Source organism: Nannobrachium achirus (assembly GCF_963921795.1).
Source record: "Nannobrachium achirus genome assembly, chromosome: 11".
Taxonomy (NCBI): Eukaryota; Metazoa; Chordata; class Actinopteri; order Myctophiformes; family Myctophidae; genus Nannobrachium; species Nannobrachium achirus.
The window spans coordinates 63,430,269-63,457,968 of record NC_137820.1 but is presented as its reverse complement, the minus strand read 5'-3'; the positions used below and the strand labels follow the sequence as shown (position 1 = coordinate 63,457,968).

The following is a 27,700-nucleotide window of genomic DNA, read 5'->3' as shown; positions in this document are numbered from 1 at the left end:
AGTTACAGACCCCCATAAAGGAACCCACAAAATCCCTGGAATCCACTTTGAGAAACACTGGATAAGAGAAACTCTTGTATTCTTGGGAGTTGCTGTCATCCCATGACATAGGGTCCTTTTTACTATCTTGGTTTCTCTTTTAGCAAGCACCCCTGTCCGGGAAATAGATGTTTTTGTACTGTAGTGCCAGAACTATAATATGGACATGAAGGTAGTTTCTCTCTATTAGTGGTCATGAAAAGGTCAGCCTTATTGTTCCAAAGAGATGCTGTGTCCCTGTGAGAATCCAGTCAATAGCGTAGCATAAGTTTCACCAAGGTGTCACGACGGTAGCAATAGCAGTGGTTTATCCTGTAATATTACCAGAAGGTCTAAAAGATTACAATATGGGTGTCAGCAGCTGCAAATAATGACTTGACAACTAATGCTGGATTTATAGTACAATGTATGCGTTGTTAGCTTGTATGTTTGTTCTTTTTGACAAGCAATTACAGTAAACGTCACTGCTTCTGTTAGGATATCAATTATAAAACTAAAACTTAAATATCATATGACATAATTGTGATAGCTTAAAATTGGAATTATATTTCACAATCTTACACCGCAAAAGAATCAATAAAGAATCAAGAATAAAAAAAAACATGAATACTAAACTGTTTATAATCAACCTAATGTCACTGGCATTCAAGGTAAAATATATAGTAGAGTGGAGGTGCTTGAGAAAACATGACAATAATCAGACCTCCCATGGTAATACTAATACCTTCTGGACAGCATGGTTTTGATCAACTTGAAGATGGACACAGCTGCTGCTCCTCCACCACCACAGATTCAGCAGCTCTTCCAAACAGACCTGGAGTGGTTTCATGGCGTAATCCTAGCTCTGGTCCATAGCGTTAGTGGAGTTCTCCCTAACGCTATGTTCCTCTACGTCCCAAATCCTTGGCAAATCCGGAAAGACACGTCGCCCCTCACCAAACCAAAGGTATCAGTGGACAGTTGAAAGCTTACTCTTAGTGGACGCATTAATTTCTAGGGCTAAATGAAAAATATTCTACCGGATGGAGATACCTTTGGTTTGGTGAGTGGCGAAACGTTTTTTGTTATTTTCGGACCAGACGACGGGTCTTTCCGGATTTGCCAAGGATTCGGGAGGTAGAGGAACATAGCGTTAGGGAGAACTCCACTAACGCTATGGACCAGAGCTAGCGCAATCCATGGATTTATCAGTCAGTCAGTCAGTCAGTCAGTCAGTCTAAAAAACAACATAAACATCCAGTTCTCCATAGAGCTGGGGAGGTTTCAACAGGCTGATTCATTAGTCAGTCAAATAATGTATTAATGGATCAAAGGGTGGCTGCTGTCTTTACAACCCGCATCGATGTCCTCAACTGCTACAAAAATGGCACAAACGTCCTGTCTTCAACCAGGGAGTATGAAAGGTTCCTCAGTTCCCCAGGATGAGAGATGGTCTTGTACCCCAGTAGGTCCAGAAGGGGCTGGCAAACTGTCTGTGTGTAGAGCACAATGTCAAAGGACAGCTTCTGCCTCCAGCTCTCTGCGTTGGCCGCTGAGTCCCGGACCGTGCCGTACTTCTGCCGGGCCGACAGGTCACTGCTGCCCCGGGTGTTGTTGAGGATCCAGTCCACCACACTGGGTTCAATGGACATACCCAGGAAGTCAAACAACTCCCTGGTCCTCTGCAGAGGAGACCTGGCCAAGTCCTCGTATCTGAGGGAAGAAGAGAGAAGAAACAAGTTAAGAAAGCAGCGTGAAGCCATCTCTCAGCTACTGTATACTCTACTGTAGGTATACTGTATATAGGGCAGTGGTTCTCAAACCCTTTTGGCTGCAGTACCCCCTTGTACTGATTTCTGAAGCCAAGTACACCCTTCCCCTTGACTACAGCATTTTGCTTAGAAAAATTAACATCAAAAGTCCAGTTCCCATGCCAATATGTTCAAAATAACAGCAATAACAGCATAATGGCAAATAAACATTCCTTTCTATTCAATAACAGTTGTACATGGAATTAATGAGGAGTGGTGTTGGTGGTGGTGAGGTAGTCTGAAGAGGTGAGGTTTCAGACTGCGGCGGGAAATGGGGAGTGAGTGTGCAGTCGTGACTGAGGGGGCGGAGGTTGGCGTTCAACAGCTCAGAGGGCCAGGAGGGAGAGAAGAGTCTCTGTGGCCAGGGAGGGAGAGAAGAGTCTCTAGGATGACTGGAGCAGTCAGGGGCGTCACAAGGGGGGGAAAGTGGGACTGAGTTACTGGGGCCCAAGGTGGTGGGGCCTTAATTATTTTATACTTTAACTATTGAAAAATAGCAGATATACAAGCTCACAGCGCGGCACCGAGTGCCACGCTGCGAGCTTGTAGATCTGCTATTTTTTGAAAAGTCATGAAAATGTGGGCAAATCTTTGAATATATATTATGTATTTTTTAAGCGAACATTTGTAACTAAAGTTTTGCTTCTGGGGGGTCCCTGGAACTAAATATTTTGAGATGGGGGTCCGTGGCCAAATACACATCATTTTTGGGGGTCCTTCACATTAGGTTAGAGCACCACTGACGAAGAAACATAGGTTTTTCAAAAAACCTTCAAAGACATTTTCACAATTTTTCTCGCAGCGCTGCGAGCTTGTATATCTGCTATTTTTCACTAGTTAAAGCAGAAAAGCAGTGAATCCTTGTATCCAGGGCCCAGAATTTGGTGCGACACCCCTGGGAGCAGTGGCCAGGGAGGGAGGGAAGGGACAGACGTCCTTTACACACTGGGCTGCCACTTCTTATTTATTATCCAATGAATTCACGTGCGCAGGCTTCTCCTGTCAGCTTAATGTTCATGCTGGTTGAAGGGTATTTAAGTCACACACGCCCCTTGCTGTCATTTCAGTCAACGCTGCTTCACCCCTCTAGCCTCTATCCCCCCGCAGGCACCAGTGTCAAGGCCTTAGTCTAGATCAGGGGTCTTCAACGTTTTCAGGCCGGGGACCCCCAAACTGATGGGGAGATGGAGCAGGGACCCCCTACCACCTCGTAGGGTGGGGGGGTCGGGGCTACGACATATTTTTTATTTTAAACATGTACAAGTTACAGCGAGCAGGGTGGGCCGTACCACTACCATTTCTAAACATACTACTTATTAACTGAGAACCAATGTCAATAATATCAACAATCTGTCAATTGCATAGTAATCATGTATTCAAGCTATTCAAAATGGATAGAATCATGATTTATTTTTTAACATAAATGTGAAAAACGAAAAAAAAGAAAAAAAAAACATTTTTTGAAATCTTTTTTTTTTTAAGCAGGCGGACCCCCTGCAGTACCTCCGCGGACCCCTTTGGGGTCGCGGACCCCCTGTTGAAGACCCCTGGTCTAGATGGACAGGGGGTCCACGCACATAGGGTGGATTTCTTTTCGAAACCTGTTTTTTTTTTATCCTTTAACTCTTATACCGCTTTGGACGTTCCTGTTCGCCCCAATTCTCAAGAGACCTCCGCGCCAATACGGCGCTCGTTCGCGTTCGTTCGTTTGTTCGTTTACCTTGTTGAAGCTGATGAGGGGTCGCGCCGCCGTGTACTGTAAACACATTTTCCGTGGTGATGGTGTAAAAAATCCATTATGCGTTAACATCAACGGAGACCAATTCACTTCCTTGTTGATTTCTCTGGCTGTGAGGCTCTGTGGCCAGTGACTGGTCTGAATCACATAACAGGCAAATTCACATTCATTCTCGCATGACGCCGCCCTCTGCTGCCTGGCAGACCAAAGTGCACTATTGCACAATCCAAAAAAAATAAAAATAAAAAAAAATGTCTATCTATCTACTATAACGTCGCAAAGGTAAGCCGCTTTTTGATGGCACCAGACCCAATAAATAAATAAATAATCTGGCAGTAGGAGAGTATATTTTAAGATTCTGCCAGGTACCAAGCTGAAATATGTTCTCATAGGGTTCAATTTGAATGATTTCTTGCCACCTACCCATTCACTTACTATACAGGAAAAAAAGACCCCCCAAAAAGATCTTCTTTAGGTAGCATGTGAGGGGGTTAAGAAAAGAAATCCACCCTATGTGCACGGACCCCCCTGTCCATCTAGACTACCTAGTCTACGGATTCGGGCTGGGGGGCGTTGGGCGTATAATATGCTCTGGAGGAAAAAGAAATCATGTTGTACAAGTTATAACTTGTACAGATACATGTTTTTTTGGGGGGGAGGGACACCTATAAACTGTCCTTTTAACAAACTAAACTTTAACAAAACGGCCACACAGTATAAAAACAACACACACAGCAGCCCCTGCATAATGTTGGCCATGATGCTTGGAAAACCCATCTATACTATAATTTTGCGAATGTCTGAGTGTCTGAGTGTCTGTCACAGCGTTTCTCATCAGTGGCTGGAGCAATTGATCTGAAATCGCATCACCATTAGCATATGAACACACCTAACACCAGTAAGACTCCCTAATCGGGAGATAAGCGACCGTTGGTCGCTTATCTCCACAAACAATATGTCAAAATCGTCTAGGAAGGATGGTGTGAGTCATGCTGGCAGTATGACATCACACCGTACACAAATGACCCTTATATAAGACCGGCATTATCTACCGACAGATTAGTAACAAGATGTCAAAATCGTTGAAGGTTGAATCTCCAGATATGGAGATAACCAACACATCCCTCCATATATGGAGATAACCGACGAATCTCACTAAGTCTGACCTCACAAGTCCCATATTTGGACACAAACAACATATAACTCCATATATAGAGACATATATGATACTACTCATTGCGACTTTTATGCCCAATTGCCCATATATGGAGATATCATCAGCCATGCCCTTTTATGCCCATATATGGAGATATCATCTGTCTGTCACTTCTATGTCCAAATATGGAGTTCTGTGTCAGCCATTCCCACATATTTCAAATTAGTGACATACTACAAGGGGACAAATACTCATATTTGTTGATTATTTTGGTTTCTATGGTTACCAGATAAAGATATTTCACTTTGCACAATTTGTTGATTTTTAGTTGCTATGGTTACTTGATAAAGGCCTTTCACTCGTTTGTTGATATTTTGCCACACATGATCTCCAAATTTGGGCATGGTGCACAGTCACAGTGACATCATAGCTAGTGACATCACCAGCAGCGAAGCTAGCAGTGTGATTGCGGAGATATGAGCAGGGCAAAGGTGTGACGTGTGACGTGTGACCGACCGACCGACCGACCGACGGACGGACGGACGGCCGGTGGAGGTTTTCATAGTAAACTGCTCCCTGACGGTCGCAATAACTGTGAAGCCCGTTTGTCACTTTCACAAATCGTATGCTGTATATTAGCATTTTTATGGTGTAACTACTATCTATTCTGCATCTAGCATGAGGCATATCTATTCTGCATCTAGCATGGGGCAACATGTTTAACCAGCTCTGTGTGTGTGTGTGCGTGAATGCGCGCACGTGCGTGCTTGCGTGTGTGTGTGTGTGTGTGTGTGTGTGTGTGTGGGTGGGTGGGTGGGCGGGGGGGGGGGGGGGGGGGGGGTTGGCTGGCCCTCTTTCAGATGTTGTCATGTAGATCGGTACACAGTATCTCTGTAGCCTTTAAACGAAACGGGTATTTCTTACATTGATGCTCCTACATATTATCATGCAAGCACCAGAAAGTTACTTTCCATCCCTCATATACTGTGTGCACAGTGCACACCCCATAACCCACACACTGCACATCATTTCGGAGCTCATATCTTTGAACGGGTAAGGACTAGTATGAGTAACAGAGTTTAGCAATGTTGCATTTTTTAGGACGACCAGAGTCCCCGATATTTCATCATGCTGTATTATTTGGGCCATCCCTTCAGGATGTTCTCCACATACTGTCCCCTGTTCTGTTGCCTCCTCACCTGAGCAGCAGGTACCTCCCCCTCAGCCACGCGGGTCTGGCCAGGCCGGCAGACACCGAGCTGAGGAAGTCTTCACAGACCGTGTTGATCTGTCCCAGGTCCAGGTTGTAGGGTCTACGGCCCGTCGCTCTCCACAGACGCCACAGCCTGTAGGTGTCCCTGAATGTCTCTATACGAGATGCCAGGATGCCCCGAGGGTCCCGGACCAGCTGGACCACCTGTTAAAACCCATTCAGAACGGGTACACATTATTGTGTATCATTATTTTATGCTTTAACTATTGAAAAATAGCAGATATACAAGCTCAGGTGCCGCGCTGCGAGCTTGTAGATCTGCTATTTTTTTTTAATCGTGAAAATTAGAATTTTTACCCGATTCTATAAGTGTCTTTCGAATCCTTCTAAGGTTTTTTGAAAAACCTATGTTTCTATGTCAGCAATCTGGCCAGCCATCGTCAAAGAAAAGGTCCTTTTCACTTAACTGGAGCTCAGTTAGTCGGTTCTTGAGAGACTACTCAGTCAGAAGCACCCAGAAGTAAAATTTGAGTTACAAACGTTCGCTTTGAAAATACATATTCAAAGATTTACACACATTTTCACGACTTTTTCAAAAAATAGCAGATCTACAAGCTCGCAGCGTGGCACTCGGTGCCGCGCTGTGAGCTTGTATATCTGCTATTTTTCACTGGTTAAAGCATTCAATAATTCTAGCTTCGGTTTCCGAGGCTACATCATAACTGGACGGGACTGACTGGACTGGAGGAGCGTGGGGGTGAGCATAACCCCCTAAATTAGAGCATCCCACCCCCCTCATTAGGTGGGATGCAATGGCATCCTTGTTACTAAGTGGTGGTAATGTAGTTAAATAGTTAACATATTTAAATAGTTATCCAGTGGGGATCCAGTCAATTATTGTGCTCATAATATTGTAAATCTGTTAAAGACCTTTGGAAAATGTTCAGGTTACAAACTGAACAGTTATGTCTCCCCGTCATTTATGTTTCCCCAAATTCCCCCCGTCAACAGTCTGGACAAATTCATTTTCCCTGCAGTACTACTGTTTCACCTCTATTTTCTAATATCATTTCTAATATTTAGACGTTGTCATTTCTCACTCTTTTAGCTCAATCCAGAGAACTACGGAAAACTTCTTGATAAAATCTAAATTGATGTTCAGAATCAGAGGTGGAATAAGTTGACCTTCTCACTGTTGGGTCCGATCGAAATAGTAAAAATTGCCATTCTACTACTTTTTTCTTTTTCAGACTCTCCCCCCTTTTTTGCCCAAGTCTCTTGATGCAACTTTATCATCCTTCATTTGGGCTGGTAAGTCAGAGGATTTAAAAATAGATTTTTCAGAGACCCAAACAAGACGGTAGCTATGCATTTCCAAATATGCTATTTATTACTGGGCTGCAAACCTTCAAATGATAAAATTAAATTGTACCATTCCCCTGACATAAATTGGTGTAATATGGAAGCTCATTCCTGTACTACATCCTCTCTTCCCACATACTCACCTCTATCTGTAACAATCACTTATTTCTACCCCCCACCTCTGATTCAACCTACACCAAATGGAAGGAGAAGGGCCTAGTCTCCTTTAGCAACTTCTTATACTAATGGACTGTTCAGATCACTGCAGAGACACTGCCTCTACATTTGATTTACAAAATGTTAGCTTTTTCAGATTCTTCCAACTACGCAAACACTTAGCAAACACTCACTTCGCGTCCTTCCCTATAGCTTACCTGAAAAAAACTATATTCGAATCTAAAATGTCACCCTCAGACTGCTTGAAAAACATCTCTTCCATTTATAGTGCTCTTATTTCTTCTAAAATATCCACACTCTCCGGGGAGAGCAGAGGTATACATGGGAGACTTGGGAGAGGGAACTTGGGACAGAGTTAGGTAAGAATTGGTGGAGCGAAGCGCTAACTAGGATAAACTCTTCCTGTGCATGCGCCAGCATGTGCCTTATCCAATTTTAAGTGGGTCCACAGGACACACTACACTAAGGCCAATCTGAGTAGAATGTTTCCTGACACCAACGACTCCTGTAAGGCAGACATCCCAAGTCTCCTGGATGTTGCGGGAGTCTCCTGGAAATCAGTGTCTCCTCCCGCACACCCGCCCGCGAGTGGCACTGAACCTCCCGGAAATCCCGGCCGCTCCCGCAAATGCCTGCCATATCCGGCTGGATCCAGTCTAGAACTAGTCTCGTGTAGCCAGACAACTATTCCACAATCTCTGAATGCTATATAGGGTCTGGAGCGGCAGCTCTGCCGCTGCTGCACGGAAGTTGGCGGAACTGTAGTCCCACTGGAAACATAACAGAAGCAAGCACACTCGCACAGACAGAGTCATTCGGGCGGCATATTCTTGTTATGGGTGTATAGTTTAAGACAATATTTGAAAACATCATGGAAGTAACACCAACAACACCCGAGAAAGACGAAATAATGCCCCAAAAAATATTGAAAAGAGACATGTACGCTTCCAGTAGGACTTGTTATTGCTACTGCACCAAGGTACTCATCGCACTCATCGTTTCTATTTCCGTGCCCCAGACTGTATGCCGGCCGGGAGCATTTGCAAATCGCGTTAGGCAACAGTCTGGCCACGCAAGACTAGTCTAGAACCGGATCTGCGATGTGCGACCCGAGATGCAAATAAATGTGTTCTCATTCGTCGTCGAACTGTCAATCTGGCAAATGAATTATGTCATTCGCTGTGGGAGATGTGGGCGTCTAAAAGTGACCAACCACTGGTCTCAGATGCACTGGGTTCTCATAAAGCGCGAAGGATATATTCAGCTCATAACAGTAAACAGACAGGTTTTGACAGCTGCTAAATATGAATAAAATAACAGTACTTTACAACTGTCGGTTCTTTTTCGCTGGACATACAACTGGACATACATAGCTGCAGTGCGTCAGCCTGTGCGACGCACGGCAGTTGTGTGTGTCTCACTGTGAGAGTGACAGAACTTTCTCCCAAATAGGTAAGAAAAACATCATGCTATATGCACGCCGCGTGCAGGGGACCTCCCGGAAATACTGATCTCAAAGTTGGGATGTCTGCGTAAGGTGTCTTCAGTCGCCTGCAGACCATACACAACATACTGTACTTTCTACTCTTGCCCAAAACTTGCTTCTTTTTGGAAACATTTCTTTGATACTCTCTCTCTGCAGTTTTTGGCTTTCTGGTGCCTCCGTGTCCCCTAGTCGCTATTTTCGGTGTGTCTCCTGAGGTGGGCAGATTCAGTAGGTAGATTTAGGCAGATTTAGTTGCATTCTCCTCATAGCGAGACGCCGCATTTTGCTCCCCCCTGCCACGACAGCCCCTGCCTTCATCCACCTGGAAAAAATCTAATTCACAACTAGAGGCTGCCTGAATAATTTTCTTTAGAACTTGGGACCCTTTTCTTGCATATATAATTTATTTTTGTATTTATATTATGTATTTATGTTATGTTGTTGGCTGTGTTTCTTTTTTGAAAAATACCGAGTATCAGGGACGGTGGTTGATTTTATTTCACTTAATTCTGCAACCTCTGGAAATTAACTGACATTTCTTTAATGCAATCTTATCTGCAATGTGGCGTAATCTGCAGCCCCCACCCCAATGATAAAGAGCGCGAGGCGGCGATGTAGGTCATCAGGTAGATTAAATTACTTCGAACTCATTGAACTCCATCCTCCAAAGTTCAGTTTAATCCTGTACCCTTGAATCCCCATAATCATCGAGAACCTTTTATGACAAATTGGAAAAGGTGTACAGTATGTGCAGTCTTTGTCTTTCTAAAGGTCTAACCACTTAAGCCTGTCATACAGTGGTGTCACACTGCGAACATAGCCGATTTACATGCTCACAATGCGTCAATGTGACGCATCAATAATCTTTTTGCCGCCCAACACTAACTATAAATTAAACATAGAGGCATCTACAGTATGCTATTTTGGAGACATTTCTGCCCAAAATAGCGACACCAGGCTCAATATGATTAAATATTAGTGATGTGATGAGAAGCAATCTGCATGCATTTTGCATGTCACTGGAAGATCTGGAAGTCAGTAGTTATACTGGGGAAGCACATGAAACCAAGGTGTGTGAACACAATCCAGATACAAGAAACATAAATGACAGGTGTGATGGTGGCAAAACTGGCAATTGATGATTTGGTTTTCCTATTCATTTGGCAGTCAGTGGAGAGTGAGAGACAGGGTTGTCGCACCAAATTCTGGGCCCTGGGTACAAGGATTCACTGTGGGGCCCCTGTGCTTTAACTATTGAAAAATAGCAGATATACAAGCTCACAGCGCGGCACCGAGTGCCGCGCTGCGAGCTTGTAGATCTGCTATTTTTTTTTAAATCATGAAAATCTTTGAATAATTCAAATCCTTCTAAGGTTTTTTTTAAAAACCTATGTTTCGATGTCAGTGGAGCTCAAACCTTTTCATGTGAAAGACCCCCCAAAATGGTATGTATTTGGCCACGGACCCCCATCTCCAAATATCGAGTTCCAGGGCCCCCACCCCAGAAGCGAAAACTTTTCAAAAATAGCAGATCTACAAGCTCACAGCGGCACTCGGTGCCGCGCTGTGAGCTTGTACATCTGCTATTTTTCAATAGCTAAAGTATAAAATAATTAAGGCCCCTCCACCACCTTGGGCCCTTGTGACTCAGTCCCACTTTCCTACCCCTTGTGACGGCCCTGGAGAGAGACGTACAGTACAGCAAATGGTCCAGCTGTCCCGGGGGCTCACAGTCTGGCATTAGAGCCTCTGTGAGGCACATAATCTAATATTTCCCACAAAGGTGTCAATTTATGTTAAAGAGCAGCCTGTCTGCTTGAAGACATTTCCCCTTCAATTTCGGGATAAGTAGAAGGCAACAACATCCACACCAACTGCTTTGTCTATTCTCTGTGATGCAAGGAATGAAATCCCCCAAAGGTCCAATTCCAAAGAATAAAGAAAAATTCACGGTCTACAACTGTCCGAGTAAAATTCACTACACTGACGATTTTAAGCCTGGTCAACAATATGTATAACCGTGACCCTCTCTACATAACTAGTATTAATTTAGGACTAAAAAGAGTATGTGTGTATGTGTGTGTGTGTGTGCGTGTGTGTGTGTGTGTGTGTGTGTGTGTGTGTGTGTGTGTGTGTGTGTGTGTGTGTGTGTGTGTGTGTGTGTGTGTGTGTGTGCGTGCGTGCGTGCGTGTGCGTGTGCTTGTGCGTGCGTGCGTGCGTGCGTGCGTGCGTGCGTGCGTGTGCGTGCGTGCGTGCGTGCATGCAAGTGGGGAAGTGTATTGTTTGTGTGCAAATGTGCATCTGAGGTGCAGTGGTGGTGTTGCTCCGTGTTCAATCGATATCAATTTATAAGTGCATCGATCGGCCCATGGAGCCATCCATCAACAAGTGAGCCAGTCTCTCACTCACTGAGCGGATGTTAAATGGATGGATGAACCAATGACCCACCGAATCACTCAAACAACTGAGACCAGTCAATACAACAACTTGATAGATAGAAATATCTCCTGATCAGTCCATCTTCCGTCTATTGATGAGTCAGCTCTTTTAACCATCAAAGCCTGTTTTTCTTGCTTTTAGTTTTATTTTTGTGTCTCTGTCTCATCACCACGAAAGCGTGGGGGTGGCTCAAAGTAGCTGACAGAGTACAGCAGCTTGCTACACCTCCAAGATACCCATGTACCTGACTAACTACTTCCTAAAGGTCAAGGATGTCCAGTTGTCCACGATCACAACACCAGAGGCAGTTCCACTTATCATCATCAACGTAGATTCAACACTAAACAAGGCTCTAATTCTTTCTCCTGCTATACCACCAACATGTGGAACGCCCTTCCTCAAGCCTTAAAGGAGAGCAAATCCCTAGCCTCCTTCAAAATTGGTATGAAAAGTCACCTTCAGGCGGCTGCTACCCGTGACTTGTAAATAGACTAAGCCCTCCCATCAATCAATCAAAAATGTCTCTGTATCTCTCTCTCTCTCTCTCTCTCTCTCTCTCTCTCTCTCATGGTCTACTGTAGCTGTCGATTTAGCTGAAGTTCTCATATTGTGTGACTTACAATTACAACAGAATAGAGCATGGGGTCGGCAGTCCTAATAGTTGCTAATTGTTTCTTGTCTGCGGTGTGGACAATATCAAACCAGAAGCATCAGCTGTCTACATTGCTTCTGAGAGTGGACGCTGTGGTCAGACATTCTTGCTGTGGAGTGTGGTCTCCCAGATGAATGCCTTAGCCAGTGTTTCTCAAACTTTCACATTTCAACGTCTCTCCCCTTAACTTTGACAGTGTACAAATGGAACCAAATGAACCCGTTAGACTTGTATGGGTCCATTTAGACCCCCCTAAAGGAACCCACAGAGTCCCTGGAATCCACTTTGAGAACCACTGCCTTAAGCCACATTTTCTAATAAGACACTAGTCAGTGACGCTGATTCTCAACTAAACAATGCGATGCGTGGCACTGTGTTTCAGTTGAACAACGGTCATTTTCATTGTTTTTCTTGTTTAAGATTTTTGATTGATTTATTGAATACTTTATTAGTCAGAAATGTCAACAGCAAAAGGTACATTTAGGAATTTAGGCTGACAAAAAAAAGTTGTTTTTCCATTGTGGCCCTATGTATTCAATTCATATAGCACAATGATACATATCATCAACAAATATAAAACACTATGTGTACAAAGGAGAGAGGGGATAATGTATTAAAACAATGATGTATATTGTGGATGTGGAGTAGTGTTTCACATTATGGAAAGACAAAAACATCCTGTCTGGCATCAAAGGTGAGGCTACTGAGCTCACTTGTCATCTCAATCTATCTATATGCTTGTGAAACATGCATATCATTGTTTTCGGGTGGAAACCTTGTATCTCCAAGTTTCAAATGTGTTCAAATGTTTGCAAGTAAAGCCCTGCTTCATTATACAAGACTGTCGCACAAACGTAGTGAAAACAGCAGATCTACAAGCAACAATGACGATATACAGGACCCTTACAGCAGAGCTGCAGAAGAGAATACAGAGCATGGAGATGAGCTGCTACACAAGACTCTTGGGTAAAGTATCAGTATCTCCTACACCCAACATGTCACCCACGAGGAAGTCCTGCAAAAGATCAGCCAAGCCATGATGGCCTGCTGTCATAAAGTGAAAACCGAGGTGGTGCGGACACATCACCAGATCCTCAGGCCTTGCAAAGACCATCCAGCACAAGGTGTCAGGAGACGAGGGAGACACAAGAGAAGATGGGGAGATAACATGGGAGAATGGACTCACTTGAAACTCAGTGAGGCAATGAGAGCTACCGAGGACAGAGAGGGACGGAGAGAGCTAGTCAACAGATCGTCTGTGGTGCCCAAATGATATGGTATTGTTATGGGATGGGATTGGTACATGTACTTTTGAGTCTAAAGGCCCTGACACTGAAAGCACCAAATACTTGCATCATTATGTTTACCAAAGGATATACAAAATGAGTTGGAGCAATGCACAAAGGTAGCCTATTTTTATTTCAAACTTGTAGTGTATGTATGTACACATTAATAATGTATTTCTTCCCTGTTTGTTTGATTAACACGTTCTAGAAACGTAAAAAAAGTACCTTTTTTAATTAAACTGACGCTGTTAACAGGCAGACTGACATTACTGATACTCGTAACAATGCCATTTTCAGTGTATTATGGCCTTACTTGATAACTCCAGAGACATTGTACCTTAACACAGATTTTTCATCTAACACGCTAAACAAGATCATCAGATTCTATGTTTAGGTAAATCTCTACTGCAAAACATTCCCATTGAACTGATAATGAACAGGTTACCTTCAGGTTGAGTCGTGGATCCTCCACTAGTGCTCTCAAGTCGCTGACATGAGGAATTCGGACCGTCTTGATGGCTAAATGGCGTTTCTCTCTGCATGTCTCGGCAGCTAGCGACACATTGAGTGGCCCACACCTCTTCACACATTCCCCTTCATCCCCCAGCACCAGGGCCTGCTCCATGGAGCCCAGGGGGGCTTCACATACTGGCGGGGAGCACAACGCCTTGCCTATGGATGGAAGAGTTATGAATACAGAGCAAATAGCACGACGGTGATATCATTTATGTTTACAAACAACATCATTCTCTTATTGGATTATTAGGAATTCTCATAGCTTCAATTTCGATTCCACTTTAATAGAAAGCAGACCCCAAAACGAAATAAATGGAAGCTCAATTCACCCTTTGTCAGCCTTCTGATTGGTCCTTCACTGACCAACCAGGAGGCTCTTTCTACCTTGTCCTGCCCTGGTTCCACCTTTTTTATGTTGAATTTGATAAAACATAATTTTTGGAGAAACAAAAACATTTAAAAACATGCCCAGTCACTATGCTGAACCTGAGAGACTTCTTTTTAATGAAACCAAGTTTAAAATGATAATTGAATACACAAAATAACTATAAGAAGCAACTGAATTTCTATGGTAGTGGAAGGAGAGAAAGGACTTTTGTCCCACCAAGCCACAGCAACCAATGAGTGCGAAGAGGGGCGGGACAACGGGCGGGACTTGACAAAGGGTGAATTTTACCACTTCACACTGGTGTCCCAATCTGTCATTATAGGCAATACAAATACAAAATGTTGTAAAGACTTTTTTAACAGTGAGTGAATAGTTTATCCCCCACTAATACAGTATACATATTTTTATCATAATATATAATTACAGTATAGGTATGACAGTGAGGAACCAGGACAGAGGAGTGGAGGAGAGCAGAGCAACTTACTGGCTCCTCTTCTAAACAGCTTGTCAGTGGAGTGGTTGGCAGGGTGCGGTCGGATGTAACTCTCCAGGCTGTTGAGGTGACAGTGGTACAGCGACCTCAGTAAGTCCCTGGCCGCTCCCAACATCACCCTCCTCTCTGCAGGGTTCCGGCTGTGGGCCAGGCGAGGGAGCAGAGCCGACTGGACGTGGTACAGAGGCTCAAACAGGTAGAAGACCTGAAGCAGAACGAGGGAGCAAAATTAAGCCAAGTTCACCAAAGTGCTGGACGATTCCAAAATGAAAAGTGTGCGTGCGTGTGTGTAAAGTATGTGTGCATGATTCCCCAAAATGAATTGCTTTAGTGATTAAGAGTAATGCCAAATGTTTATTAATACATTCTCCCTTACCAAGAGAAGAACAAGACACTGGTACCAGTTTATTTTTAAGGCTATTGACGGGAAATTAACACCCTATATTAGAATATTGATAGATTGGAGAAATAAAAATCAGACCCGCTCAAGTGACTGGCTTCAACTTGAGGATCCATGGGTTCAGTCTGAACTAGGTAAATCAGCTTTGATGCTCCCGACTCATGGAACACTCTACAACTCACGCTAAAAATTAATGCTCCAATATCCTATGGACAATTTAATAACATGCTCTTAGATCTCCCTACCTCAGTATGCAATTGTTTTTAACGTACTACTTCTCTATGATGTTTCATTCTGTTTTGTTGTTGTTTTATATCCGTATGCTAATTGTTGATCTTTGTGTGTGTAATCTCATCAGCATTGCAAATGAGGGTGAACCTCAATGCTCTTTTCGAGAATAAATAAAGGTTTCAATCAATCAAAAGGAAAGGCAGGCCAACCTCAGGATGCTGGTTGAAGAGCTGCCCCACAAAAGAGGATCCGCTCCTGGTCGTGGCCAGGATCAGAACGTGGACCCTCCTGCTTGCATTGTAGGGCGGTGTGGAGAACGAGGAGGAGGAGGATGATGTGACGGCCTCCTCGCAGCCTGGATCTAAACCCTCCAGCATGTCTTGTCCTGGCCCTCCCAAGGCCCCGACCCCACAGTTAACGACGGGACCATTAGGGGCCACCAAATCCGGCCCTGGGCCACCCCGGGAACACAGGGAGCTGAAGGGCTTGGCGGAGAAGGTACGGATGGCCGTGTACTGGATGGCTATCGAGGCCAGCGCTAACAGCACCATGGACTTCCAGGAACATTGCATGGTGAGCGGACAGCCTCATCTAGACGCCACAGGACTGTCTGTGAAGAGGAAGAGGGCAGATGTGGAGGTCTGGAGAGACAGAGAGAGAGATGGGGGGAGAGACTTAACATGTGAGATGGACTCGTTCCTGAGAGTTCAAAAGGGAAGCATGCACATCTCAAACAAAGTAGTGCCAGGTGCTGGGCAGAAATACGTACATAGAAAGGAGAGGATGTCCGCACACTGGTTAGTACTGTAGCTCCCAGGAGTAGTTCTTTATTTATAAAAAACATGACAAAGTTTTGACCCCCTTCGGGGTCTTCATCAGGTCTAAGTGACTGGACTCATTCCTACCTCATATCTTAGACATTCTGTACAAAACTTTTCCATGTTGTTAAACATGCTAGGGGCGGCATAGCTCAGGGGTAGAGAAACCGTTATTAGAGCACGAAGGGTTCCCAGTTCGAATCCGGGCTCCCCCTGAGTTAATGTCGAAGAGTCTATGTCTGAGTCTATGTAAAGCGCCTTGGATAAAAGCGCTATATAAATGCACCATTTACCATTTATGCTGCAAAAATAGTCTAAAAATTCATTGGTCAACCGCTTTAACCACGGGATCCCAATTTTCTGCATTTCTTTTTAGGTAAAAAATAAACAATTTAGGCAATCTATAAGCTCACAATGCTTCGCACCGCAACGCGTCGTATAGCTTGTAGATCGGCAATGGTTTCATGGGTGGTCAAGTGGCTCAGTGGTAAACAACACTGAGTTGAGAACATCTTCCTAATAAGAAAGGTGAATATTGATAATGTGCAATGTGATGGACAATGTCATTAGGGAGGTTTCTCATCATTGTTACATTGATTACACAGAAGTGTTACTGCCAAGAAGGATTTAATTATATCTTTGATCAGGGATCTAATTTCTTGCCGGGAATGTTGCCCATCTATACTGCCCTCCAAAGCCAAAGTGCAAAGACTACATTTTTGGACACACATTTACCTCAAGAACAGATATACAATTAGTGTAATATCCCTTATGCCAATATCTTATTTGGCAGTTGAAACACTTTTAAACCCATTTTTCAGTCATTATTTTACTGCACTTTGGCTTTGCATGGCAGTATACCGGCCAAAGAAACACCAATTGTACAAAGGCTAAAGGAAAAACACCTCACTGCAAAAAACACTTGTTAAGTGTCACTATACTCTCTGTTATAAGGTATGATAAGAACAAGTGAATGATAATATTGATCATCAAACTTTATTTCTTAAACTCAAAATAGCATTATGAGGAGCTTCACTAATAGCAACAATAAATACATGCTATAAGGGTAGTAACAGGCAGACATACTGTAGATCAAATGTAAGTGGTAAATAAATGTGATTTCTGCACTATTCATGACAGGTGATGAAGAACAATCTGACAACAGGATCGTATACATGTAGGCTAATTTGTGTTAATTGCTTTAGAAGAAAATGTGCATTCTGCAGATGCCAAAAGATGACTTAGATATCTATTTTATTTGTTTTGTTTTGTTTTGTTATTTAATTTGCAATTGTTTTTGCATGCTGGTTCGCAGGGAGAGATTTTGCGATCTTAAAAGAGATTATAAACAGTGTTTTTTTTAAGATTTGTTTTGGGGCTTGACAGGAAATGGGGGGAGAGACAGGGAGTGACATGCGGCAAGGGTCGTGCGGATAGGGAATCGAACCGGCGACGCTGTTCATGCATCAATGAAAAGTGGTATGCGCCTGGACCAGTAGGCCAGCAGGCGACCTGGGGATTCATATGTTGATGCTGTGTTTGTTCATGCCAGCATTAGGCTACATTTGTATCCCCATGTCATCCATCCCTGCATTAGGCTATTTATCAGATGTCACCAGCTTGACGCACCTGTAGGCTTGAAGACACGACATCAACAGCAGAGAGATGGAGCAGCCCATAGTGTATGTAGCCTAGCAGAGCTACTATGGGGGATGGAGCCATGGGTGGATGGATGGAGGGATGGAGGCGACATCGAGCTCGGTCGAGTGTGATTTGGTTCCGCACTATCCGCAGTGCAACAAAAGCAACGGTCCTGTTTACAGCGAATTAAGGGAACCCCCTTGAATTACTTAAATGAACGACATAAATGTAAGCTAGTCTAATAGCTAATGACACAATATCTAGATATTGATTGCCTATAGTCTATAGATGCATTTCGACTTTCCCAAATAAAAAAATGTAGGCTACTCTTCTTCAAAACATTGCTCATCTCCAGCTATTTCTTTAACAAGTCCATTCGGAAAATCTAATTGGAAGAAATTATTTTGCATGCGTGGAATGGATCATGGATGGTGGAATGAATAACATGATATCTATCAGCATCAAAGATTAATATCTAGGCTATATAATAAACAATATGTAACCTTTTAGTGCTTTTAACGGGGGAAAGGCGACAAGTGAACTTGATTTCACCTACCGATCATCATCATGAAAAACAATACACGGGCATAAATGTCTTTATAGCAGGCCTACCTCACAAAGATGTGCCGGCTAGGTCAGGTGCGCTGTTACTGCCTGCCTCACAGATCGAGAGATGAAAAATGCTCCAGAAATCCAAGATATTATTGTCACCGCAGCAGGACGCATCTGTTTGGAGTCTAGACATCATTATAGGAGCTGTCTGTCCGTCTGTCTGCCGAGCGACAACCGCGCGTCTCACTACAGTAGGGGTATATGACCTTATGAGGATACGTGGGAAATCAGAAGGTTTTGCATCCAAAAAGAGGACCAGGGAATCATTTTTTAATTTGGACATCCAGATCGTAACCGTTAGAGTCGTCAGAGCGGAGTGTAGGCTATAAGCAACAGACCCAGCTGGAAGCCTTGTGTTGGGCTAATAAGACCCTGTGAGCTCGCTCTCCCTCTCCCTCCCTCTCTCTTCTCTCTCTCTCTCCTCTCTCTCGCTCTTCCTCTCTCTCTATCGGTCCCCCCCCCCCCCCCTCTCTCTCTCGTCTCTCTCCTCTCGAGCCCTCCCCCCTCTCTCTCTCTCTCTCTCCTCTGTCCCCCCCCCCCTCTCTCTCTCTCTCTCTCTCCTCACTCTCTCTCTCTCTCTCTCTCTCTCTCTCTCTCTCTCTCTCCCTCTCCCCCCCCCCCCCCCCCCCCCCCTCTCTCTCTCTCTCTCTCTCTCTCTCTCTCTCTCTCTCTCTCTCTCTCTCTTCCCCCTCTCTCCCTTCTTCTCTCTCTCTTCCCCTCTCTCCCTCGGCTCCTTCCCTCCCTCCCTCCCTCCTCTCCCTCTCTCCCTCACCCCCCCTCTCTACCTCTATTTGCCCAGGTATAGCAGGCCATCCTCCCTGGGGAAAATTATAGGCGACTACAGTATAGCTAAATCATTTAATCTCCCAATGTGTGCCTTGCTTTTTTAGCCCAGCTCCTCCTAGTCATCATGGAAAGAACTCAGGGGAGGTCTGTGTGTGTGTGTGTGTGTGTGTGTGTGTGTGTGTGTGTGTGTGTGTGTGTGTGTGTGTGTGTGTGTGTGTGTGTTTGTATGTGTGTGTGTGTGTGTGTGTGTGTGTGTGTGTGTGTGTGTGTGTGTGTGTGTGTGTGTGTGTGTGCGCGCGCTGTGCGTGCGTGCGTGCGCGTGTGTGCGTGCGTGCGTGCGTGTGTGCGTGCGTGCACGAGCGTGAGTGCTTGTTTAACCTTAACAAAGTGTCCTCACATGGTCTGTCCTCTTAATTGAGGACATTTTGCCCGTTCAGTCTGTGAGGGGAGGATGCCATTTCAGGGTGACTGAGGAAAGCCTTTTCTCTATAATCCTATCTGCCACACTGGACATTTTTCTATAATCAGGGTTAATGTGGCCCTGTGCACACTATCCTTTCTGCACTTTCTAAAGCACTTTTAGCAGAACAAATACATCACAAATTGATTAGTGCACTCTAAAAACAAATGGTGCTATATTGCACCAAAAGTGGTTCTTTGACTTGTATAGTAGGCCTATAGGAAACAGTTGTTGGTACTAGGTAGGCCTACTATATACTATGGGCAATTCTCGCTATTTCGACGTGTCATTATTTCGACTATTGGGTTTAGGGTCAGGTTTTAGGGTTAGGTTTAGGCATAGCGGTTAACATTCCCCAGGTTAGCATTCACCAGCGTTGGCAGGTTAGCATTTAGCATTTCACCAGGTTAACATTCACCCACATCGAACAAATGGAACGTCGAACAAATCTTATGTTGCAATATTGACACACTCCCTGTACTATTTATAAGGTACTATAGAGTATAGCGAAGTCCTGATGTCACTCGTTCATCCCCTGGTTCCCAGAAGGAATTTCTCTATGGAGAATAACATTGGGTCATCTTAAAAAGCTTGTCTCTGCAATATTGTTGGGAAGGTGGCTCTGTAGGCCGTTTTGCGGAGGTCGTGGGTTAGAACCCACTGTAGTGCATCCGGCATGGCCAGGCCTGGCATCCAGCTTTGTCAAGCGTCTAACACAATTGACCCGTGTTCGGGGGAGGAAAGTCGGGGCGGCAAGGGTGATATTTGTTATTGCACCTAATCCTACGGGCTGGGGGGGTCAGTAGGCTGTCAACAGGAGGTGATGTGCAGGAGGAGTACATTAGGAAGAAGGTTAAGGTTAGGAAAAAGGTTAGAGTTAGGCATAGTTTTACTGAGGTTAAGATTAGGATTTTGACTGATTTTGATTACGTTTAAGAATACCGGCTGGTAGCGACCATTCTGACATTGGTGGATTTGAACCGGGTTGAGTGTGATTTGGGGCGAGCGTTCTCTCTTATATTCTTATATATCTGAACCTGGAGGACCACCAATAATATCACTAGAAGCAGTGCTCTTCCGAGCACAGGTCTCCGCCAGGTCATGTATGGCCTCCTGGTGGTGTGATAATAATCCAATGATAAAAGGGTGCCATGTCTTCTTCGGCCTTTCACAGCAATCGGACGCTGCATTCATGATTTGAGGCATTTTGTTCCAAAAATTTGTTTTACAAAAGTCAACCTGCTGTTGGCGCTATAACAGGACATTGTGAAAAGGGTATCATCAAAACTGACCAATCCTGCAAACGTTGGAAGCCAATTGACACAAGGAATTGACACTCATACTTCAGCTGATCATAGGGAAAATAGAAACACAGAGTTTCATGGATAATTAGGTCAGAAGGAGACCTCTGATTCTCTGAATGTTGTGCCATTGTGCGCCCAGGCAGCCCGACTCCAGACATGTCCATTACAGATGCTTGCTCTACCTAACAAAGTTGTCATAGCAGGTAGTTTTAGAATCCACTATGCTCTTTCCCAAACGTGTGTTGCCAAAATATTTTAGAGAAAGAGCAACAACATGCCCATGGCCACACCTCCATGCTCAAATAACGGAGACTGAATAATGTATAGCGGGTATAGCGGCCCCAAAACACTGTTTAGGGACAGTACCATTTGCCTTGCCTGCAATTCGCGGGTAGAGGGTAGACTAATGCTAAGGGGTAAGGCGTCTGTCCGGTTGGCGTCTATTGGCATTTTATTGTTTTAATATGTATATAGCCCTGTCAACCTATTAAACATTAAAGGCTTTTTAACGTAAATCCTTGCTTATAAGAGTGTGCTTGAAGTTTGCCTGTTTCAATGGGACCCCTCTTAACTAATCGGTCAATATTTTCAAAACAAAATATGTTAACAAGTTGTATGCCAATTTCAGAATGTTGTTTTTTTTATTATAGCACCTATAGTCTGGTTGCAGACTTGCAGTCCTCCTAATTCAGTTGTACAAGTTACACACACAACGTCCAATCATGATGGAGAAAAACCAGCACAAAAACAATAGAGTTTCAGCCCTTCGGACACAGACACAGACCCATACTAAACTACCAGTAAGACTCCCTAATCGGGAGATAAGCGACCGTCAGGTCGCAGCGTGATTTTAGGGCAAAATGTGTAGGAGCAGTGTCCAAAAATGTGGTTCAAAAAATCTGCCTGATGGTGGCGCTATATGGGACATCCATATTGATGAGATGAGTGTAGACATACTGTGTACCGATTTGCGTGATTTTAGGGCAAAATCTGTAGGAGCAGTGTCCAAAAATGTGTTTGAAAAAATCGGCCTGATGGTGGCGCTATATGGGACAGATCCATGTTGATGACATGAGTGTAGACATAGTGTGTACCGATTTGTGTGATTTTAGGGCAAAATCTGTAGGAGCAGTATCCAAAAATGTGTTTTGCAAGAATCGGCCTCATGGTGGCGCTAGAAGAGGGCCATGTGAGAAATGAGGGGTGGGGTCTCCGCGTTGCCTTGGCGGACGAATAGGTACCGGCCCCGGCTCTCCCGGACGCTCCTAGCCCGAGTTACGGCATTTTATGTGAGCTGCAGTGGAGGGGGTCCTCCACTGGGGGCGCCACCACTTTGGCATCCGTTCTGGAGCACCAGGAGTCAGGGTCATTTGGTCATTTTTGCACATTTGGTCATTTTTTACATCTGGGGGTCCCCCAGGGACCTGGGGGTCCCTGGAGCTCCGGGGGTCCTTGGCAGGCAAGGAGTGTGTGTGCAAAATTTGGCATGGATCGGGGCAACGGTTGCGGAGATATGAGGAGGGCAATAGTGTGACGTGTGAGGTGTGACAGACAGACTGACGCACAGTTTGTGGAGGTTTTGATAGTAAGTGCGACCTGACGGTCGCAATGACATCAAGGGACATCAAGGGAATCAAACCAAATATTTAAAATCATGATTTAAAATGTCCCAAGGATATAAATGAGTCCAATCTGAATACTAGTGCTGAAAACTGTTCCTAGTATGAGCCTATAGAGTTATAGCTAACTTGAGGAACCTTTTGAACCCCCCTAGTTGATGGTTCATTCACATATACATACAGTAATAACATACATACAACACATTATGTTATATATGTGGTGGAGAGAGTCGCAGCCCCAGCCTGAAGCCTCAAAAAAGTCTAGTATCTCCCTCGTTCCATAGGGATATCCCTTTGGAGTGATGGTTAAGATATTGGACTTTCACGTGGGAGGCCCAGATTCAAAGCCCGGGTGGGGAGGTTCGGATCACCTCCGTTACAATGGTGCCGTGACCCGGATCCAGGCTTCCCTGTAGGAGGAGGTCTAAAGAGGGGTGAGTGTGGCGGAGAGAGTCACAGACCAATCTTGAAGCCTCAAAAAGTCTAGTATCTCCCTCGTTCCATAGGGATATTCCTTTGGAGTGATGGCTAAGATATTGGACTTTCACGTGGGAGGCCCAGGTTCAAAGCTCGGGTGGGGAGGTTCAGATCACATCCGTTACATATATACATAACAAAAGTATTACACAATGCCATACAGTATTTGGGGCACACATGCAGACTTGTAAATTGTTTGCAGCAGGATACAAGGTGCACAGGTGTTTCAAACACCTCCCATTATCCCCCTCTACCACTGGGACATGGCAGGCATCACTTTCCAGGTCACGACACAGAAGATGAGGTAGAGAAAAGCATAGACATATAAAGGTAGACGCCTCCTTTGGCTAGGGGGCGTATGCATTGAGCAACTAAGGGAATCTTCATCACTACCGTCTTCATTGCTTCCGCATGCGCCACACATAGGGAAGTTGACAGGCCAATCAGAGGCAGGTGGGGGCGGGTCTTTACGTACGCAGCCTGTGAGAAGAGCTGAGCCGCGCAACATCGGAACTGGCTCTGTTGAATTGAATTGTGGTCCTTGGATAAGTCCCGGAAAAGTCGCGCTGTGATTGGCCAGCAGTCACTTTGACTGACAGCGTTCCCTTAGTTTTGCCAGGAAGTCCGGACAAGAACGTTTGCACATCGCTCCAATTAACTCCAGAGGCGAACAAAAGGCATCTAGCTCTTTATATCTGTGGAGAAAAGAAGGAGGCTTGGAACATTAGGAAGTACAGTATATAACCCCAATGCAAATTAACTGCAAAACCCCATGACTGCTACATTTCCTCAGGGCCTGCAATATAACTCACAGAGGGGGCATAAGTCTGTCACAAGGGGCTAGGGTCCAGTAATTTCCATGGGCTCCTCTGCTCATAATAATTTATTAGGAGGGGTGGGTATTATATGGCCAATTTTTAATTATGGGGGAGGGACTACAACCCCTGAATCCCCCCTGGACACTCTGCATTCATTTCTCATCATACTCCAATTTTTTCAATTGATTTATGTAGATTACATGTTGACCTTTCAGTGACAAAAGTGAAGAATGTATTTTACCAGAGACGAGAGGACACCATAAGGCAGGGGTGGGCAACTTTGATGATGGCGAGGGCCACTATATTTCCACCTTCACTAATCACTCCAGAGGGCCACATTACATATTGCTACGTCCAACTTTGTCTTTCTAGTAACTCATACAAAAGAAGCAAAAATAGCAGATCTACAAGCTCAAAACGCGTCGCAATGCGACGCGTTTTGAGCTTGTAGATCTGCTATTTTTGCTTCTTTTGAATTGGAAACATGAATAATATTTGTTATTTTTTAATTGGAATCCTGAAATGTACAATTGTATTTAATTTCAAATGCATTTAGTTATACTCATGCTAACTTAAATACCTAAATACAAATATGTTGGATATGAAAAAAGACTAACATTTTAGTACTACTATACTAGTCATTAAGCTACTAAGATAGACTGAAGTAATTAAAACGGTCATGTTTGCATGTTTGGAATAGTAACAGCTGAAACCAATAATATTCAGTTTTACAAAACACAGGATAAGATGTTAATTTCCTTTGTGCAGGCACATGCGTGTGAGAGTGTGTGTGTGTGTGTGTGTGTGTGTCATCTTGGTGGTGAATGATGGATGCAAGGGAGGGGGGGGGGGGGGGGGCTGGGGTTAGTTTTTAATCTAGGACGCATCATCAGTAGTGTTCCTCCAGGTCTTAGGGTGTTTCGGCCATTATACACTATACAAACTCGCCGGAGGCGGCCAGCTCAGGGTCATGAGTCCCGAACTTGCGTCATTTCCAATTAATCATGAGAGTATCGTTCATCTTATGGATGGCAGACTTCTCATGGGACTGTGCAAGGCAGGGGCGTCCTTTTCCCTGAGTCAAGCCTATAGGCTGACCGCATACCTCCTGGCTCCAGTTTAGGCATTTAGCAGAAGCTCAATGCCCAAAATGGAAACTCCCAATCCAAGCGACCCACAACAAGCAAAGCAATACAATACGCAATACAACCATCAAAGTGATTAAGCATGAGGATAGCGTTATGCCATCTCCTCATGGGACTTAATCAACATCAATACCCAAACTGGAAGCTCCAAATCCAAAGCGACCCACAACAAGCAAAGCAATACAATAAGCAATAAGCAATACCACAATCAAAGTGATTAAGCATGCATGAGAATAGCGTTATGCCACCTCCTCATGAGACTTAATCAACATCAATACCCAAACTGGAAGCTCCAAATCCAAAGCGACCCACAACAAGCAAAGCAATACAATAAGCAATACAACAATCAAAGTGATTAAGCATGCATGAGAATAGCGTTATGCCACCTTGTAGCAACTCATAATGTAATAACAGCTCATAATGTAATAAGGGCTCATAATGTAATAAGAAAAATGTAATAAAAACTCATAATGTAATAATCAGCTCATAATGTAATAAAAAAACGAGTGCATAACGTAATAATGGATTTTTCAATAATGTAATAATGTAATAATGTGTTACATTAAGAACCTCCACATAGGAGGCTCATAATGTAATAAAACTTCATAATGTAATAATGTATTTTTATTACATTATGAGCTGATTATTACATTATGAGCTTTTATTACATTTTAATTATTACATTATGTGCTTGTTTTTTATTACATTATGAGCTGATTATTACATTATGAGTTTTTATTACATGTTTTTATTAGGGCTGGGATGCGATTAAAATGTTTAATCTAATTAATTACATGCTCTGTGATTAATTAATCGCAATTAATCGCATTTTAATCGCACATCGATATTTGACCTGAGAAGCATTTTTTTCAAGTAAAACAAATTTTGTTGTATGAGTGAATCAACAAGTGAGTTTTTTAAATCTAAATTTCGCATCCACTGGGCCAAGCAAAGCACTCTGATCGGCTACTTCCCCCTTTGCGTTTGTTGTCTCTTCTTGGTTGGTGCATCGCTATGATTGGTATGCCCGAAACTGAAGGTTCTGTGGTGCAAAAACTAGATGCGATTAAAATGCGTTAATTTTTTTAATCACGTTAATTTTCTGTAATTAATCAGTTAAAGTCCCAGCCTTAGTTTTTATTACATTATAAGCCCTTATTACATTATGAGTTGCTACACACCCTGCCAACTTTGTTGATGAAGAATGGAGCAACTATCTGCTAAACATGCAGCAAATGAATACATATGGGGATCATTTAACTGTACAAAGAGCATCCACAATGTTCAACATACAGTTCGTGATCGTATCGACACTGGGTGTTGATGCAACAACGATAATATCCCCATGTGGTCAGTATGACGACAGTCTGCCATTGCTAGTTCTGGGACACTTTGCCGAAAAGGCATTGACACTAAGGCTTGCCCACCTGCCCCCGGCAGGTAAATAAAACTTTGGGGCAGGTGAAGTTTGCTTTCAGGTTGCCCGACCGTGCAATTGCTCATTTGAGAGGGGACACGACCGTCTATAAACACAACACAAGATATCTTTCTAAACACCTGAACGTGGCCATAAAAAATATATAAAATTACGAAGTGTGAAACCATAGCAATCATAACTACCTAGGTATTTGGATTTGGAGGTATTGAAGTATGATTCAAAATTGTTATTGAGTTAAATTGAGTGGTAATTAAAATCTTAACTATCATTTTATAATGGACGATTTACTTTTTGGGCAAGTGTACATGACCTTTGGGCAAGTAGAACATGACCTGTACTTGCCCGACGGGCAAGTGCCTCTTAGACCTTAGTGTCAACCCCTGAATGTCATGGGGACCATTATGTAAGCCTTGATGGACCAGTCACACACTTGATTTACAACGGACTCACTCGCTACCTTTCGCCGTGGACTGAAGACTCACCTTTTCAGACTCCACCTAAACCCTTAGCACTACAGTAAAATCAATGACCATACATGAAGCTAGTCAGCATTTGTTTTTTTTTGTTTTTTTTAGGTTTCTTTAGAACTTTGATTATATTGTGTTTTCTCTAGATAGATATCCATTTACATTGTTATATTGCTGTTAATGTAACTGACCTATTATCTTGTTTATTATTGTGATGTTGTATCTGCTTATTGTAAGTCGCTTTGGATTAAAAGCGTCTGCTAAATGCCTAAACTGTAAACTGTAAACTGTTGATTCAAAGAGCGCACCACTTCGATCTGTCCAGACCTAGGGCCAGAGTGAAGCACCGGGTCAGGGCCAGAGTGAGGGCCTTACGGCGAGAGTGAGGGCCAGATATAGGGCCAGACCAGAGTGAGGGACCGAGTCAGGGCCAGAGTGAGGGCTAGACTTAGGGCCAGAGTTAGGGACAGATCGAAGTGGTGCGTTCTCCTCTGCTTCCTGGACTCTTTGAATCAAGTGTGTGACTGGTCCACCAAGGCTTACATAATGATCCCCATGACCTTCGGCAAAGTGGCCCAGAACTAGCAATGGCAGACTGTCATACTGACCACATGGGGATATTATCGATGTTGTATCAACACCCAGTGTCGATACAATCACAAACTGTATGTTGAACATTGTGGATGCTCTTTGTACAGCTAAATGATCCCCATATGTATTCATTTGCTGCATGTTTAGCAGATAGTTGC

At 43.8% G+C, this 27,700-nt stretch overlaps 1 protein-coding gene across 1 annotated transcript; it reads right to left on the bottom strand.

Annotated features, from left to right (window-relative positions):
* Positions 1-1,394: 1,394 nt before the first annotated feature.
* Positions 1,395-15,938, bottom strand: LOC308294617 (carbohydrate sulfotransferase 1-like; the record flags this gene model as incomplete). The annotated part of the gene is made up of 5 exons (XM_080737356.1): positions 1,395-1,731; positions 5,923-6,140; positions 13,784-14,010; positions 14,727-14,940; positions 15,576-15,938. 5 exons carry the CDS (start codon positions 15,936-15,938, stop codon positions 1,395-1,397), a joined length of 1,359 nt encoding a protein of 452 aa, XP_080593482.1.
* Positions 15,939-27,700: the final 11,762 nt, after the last annotated feature.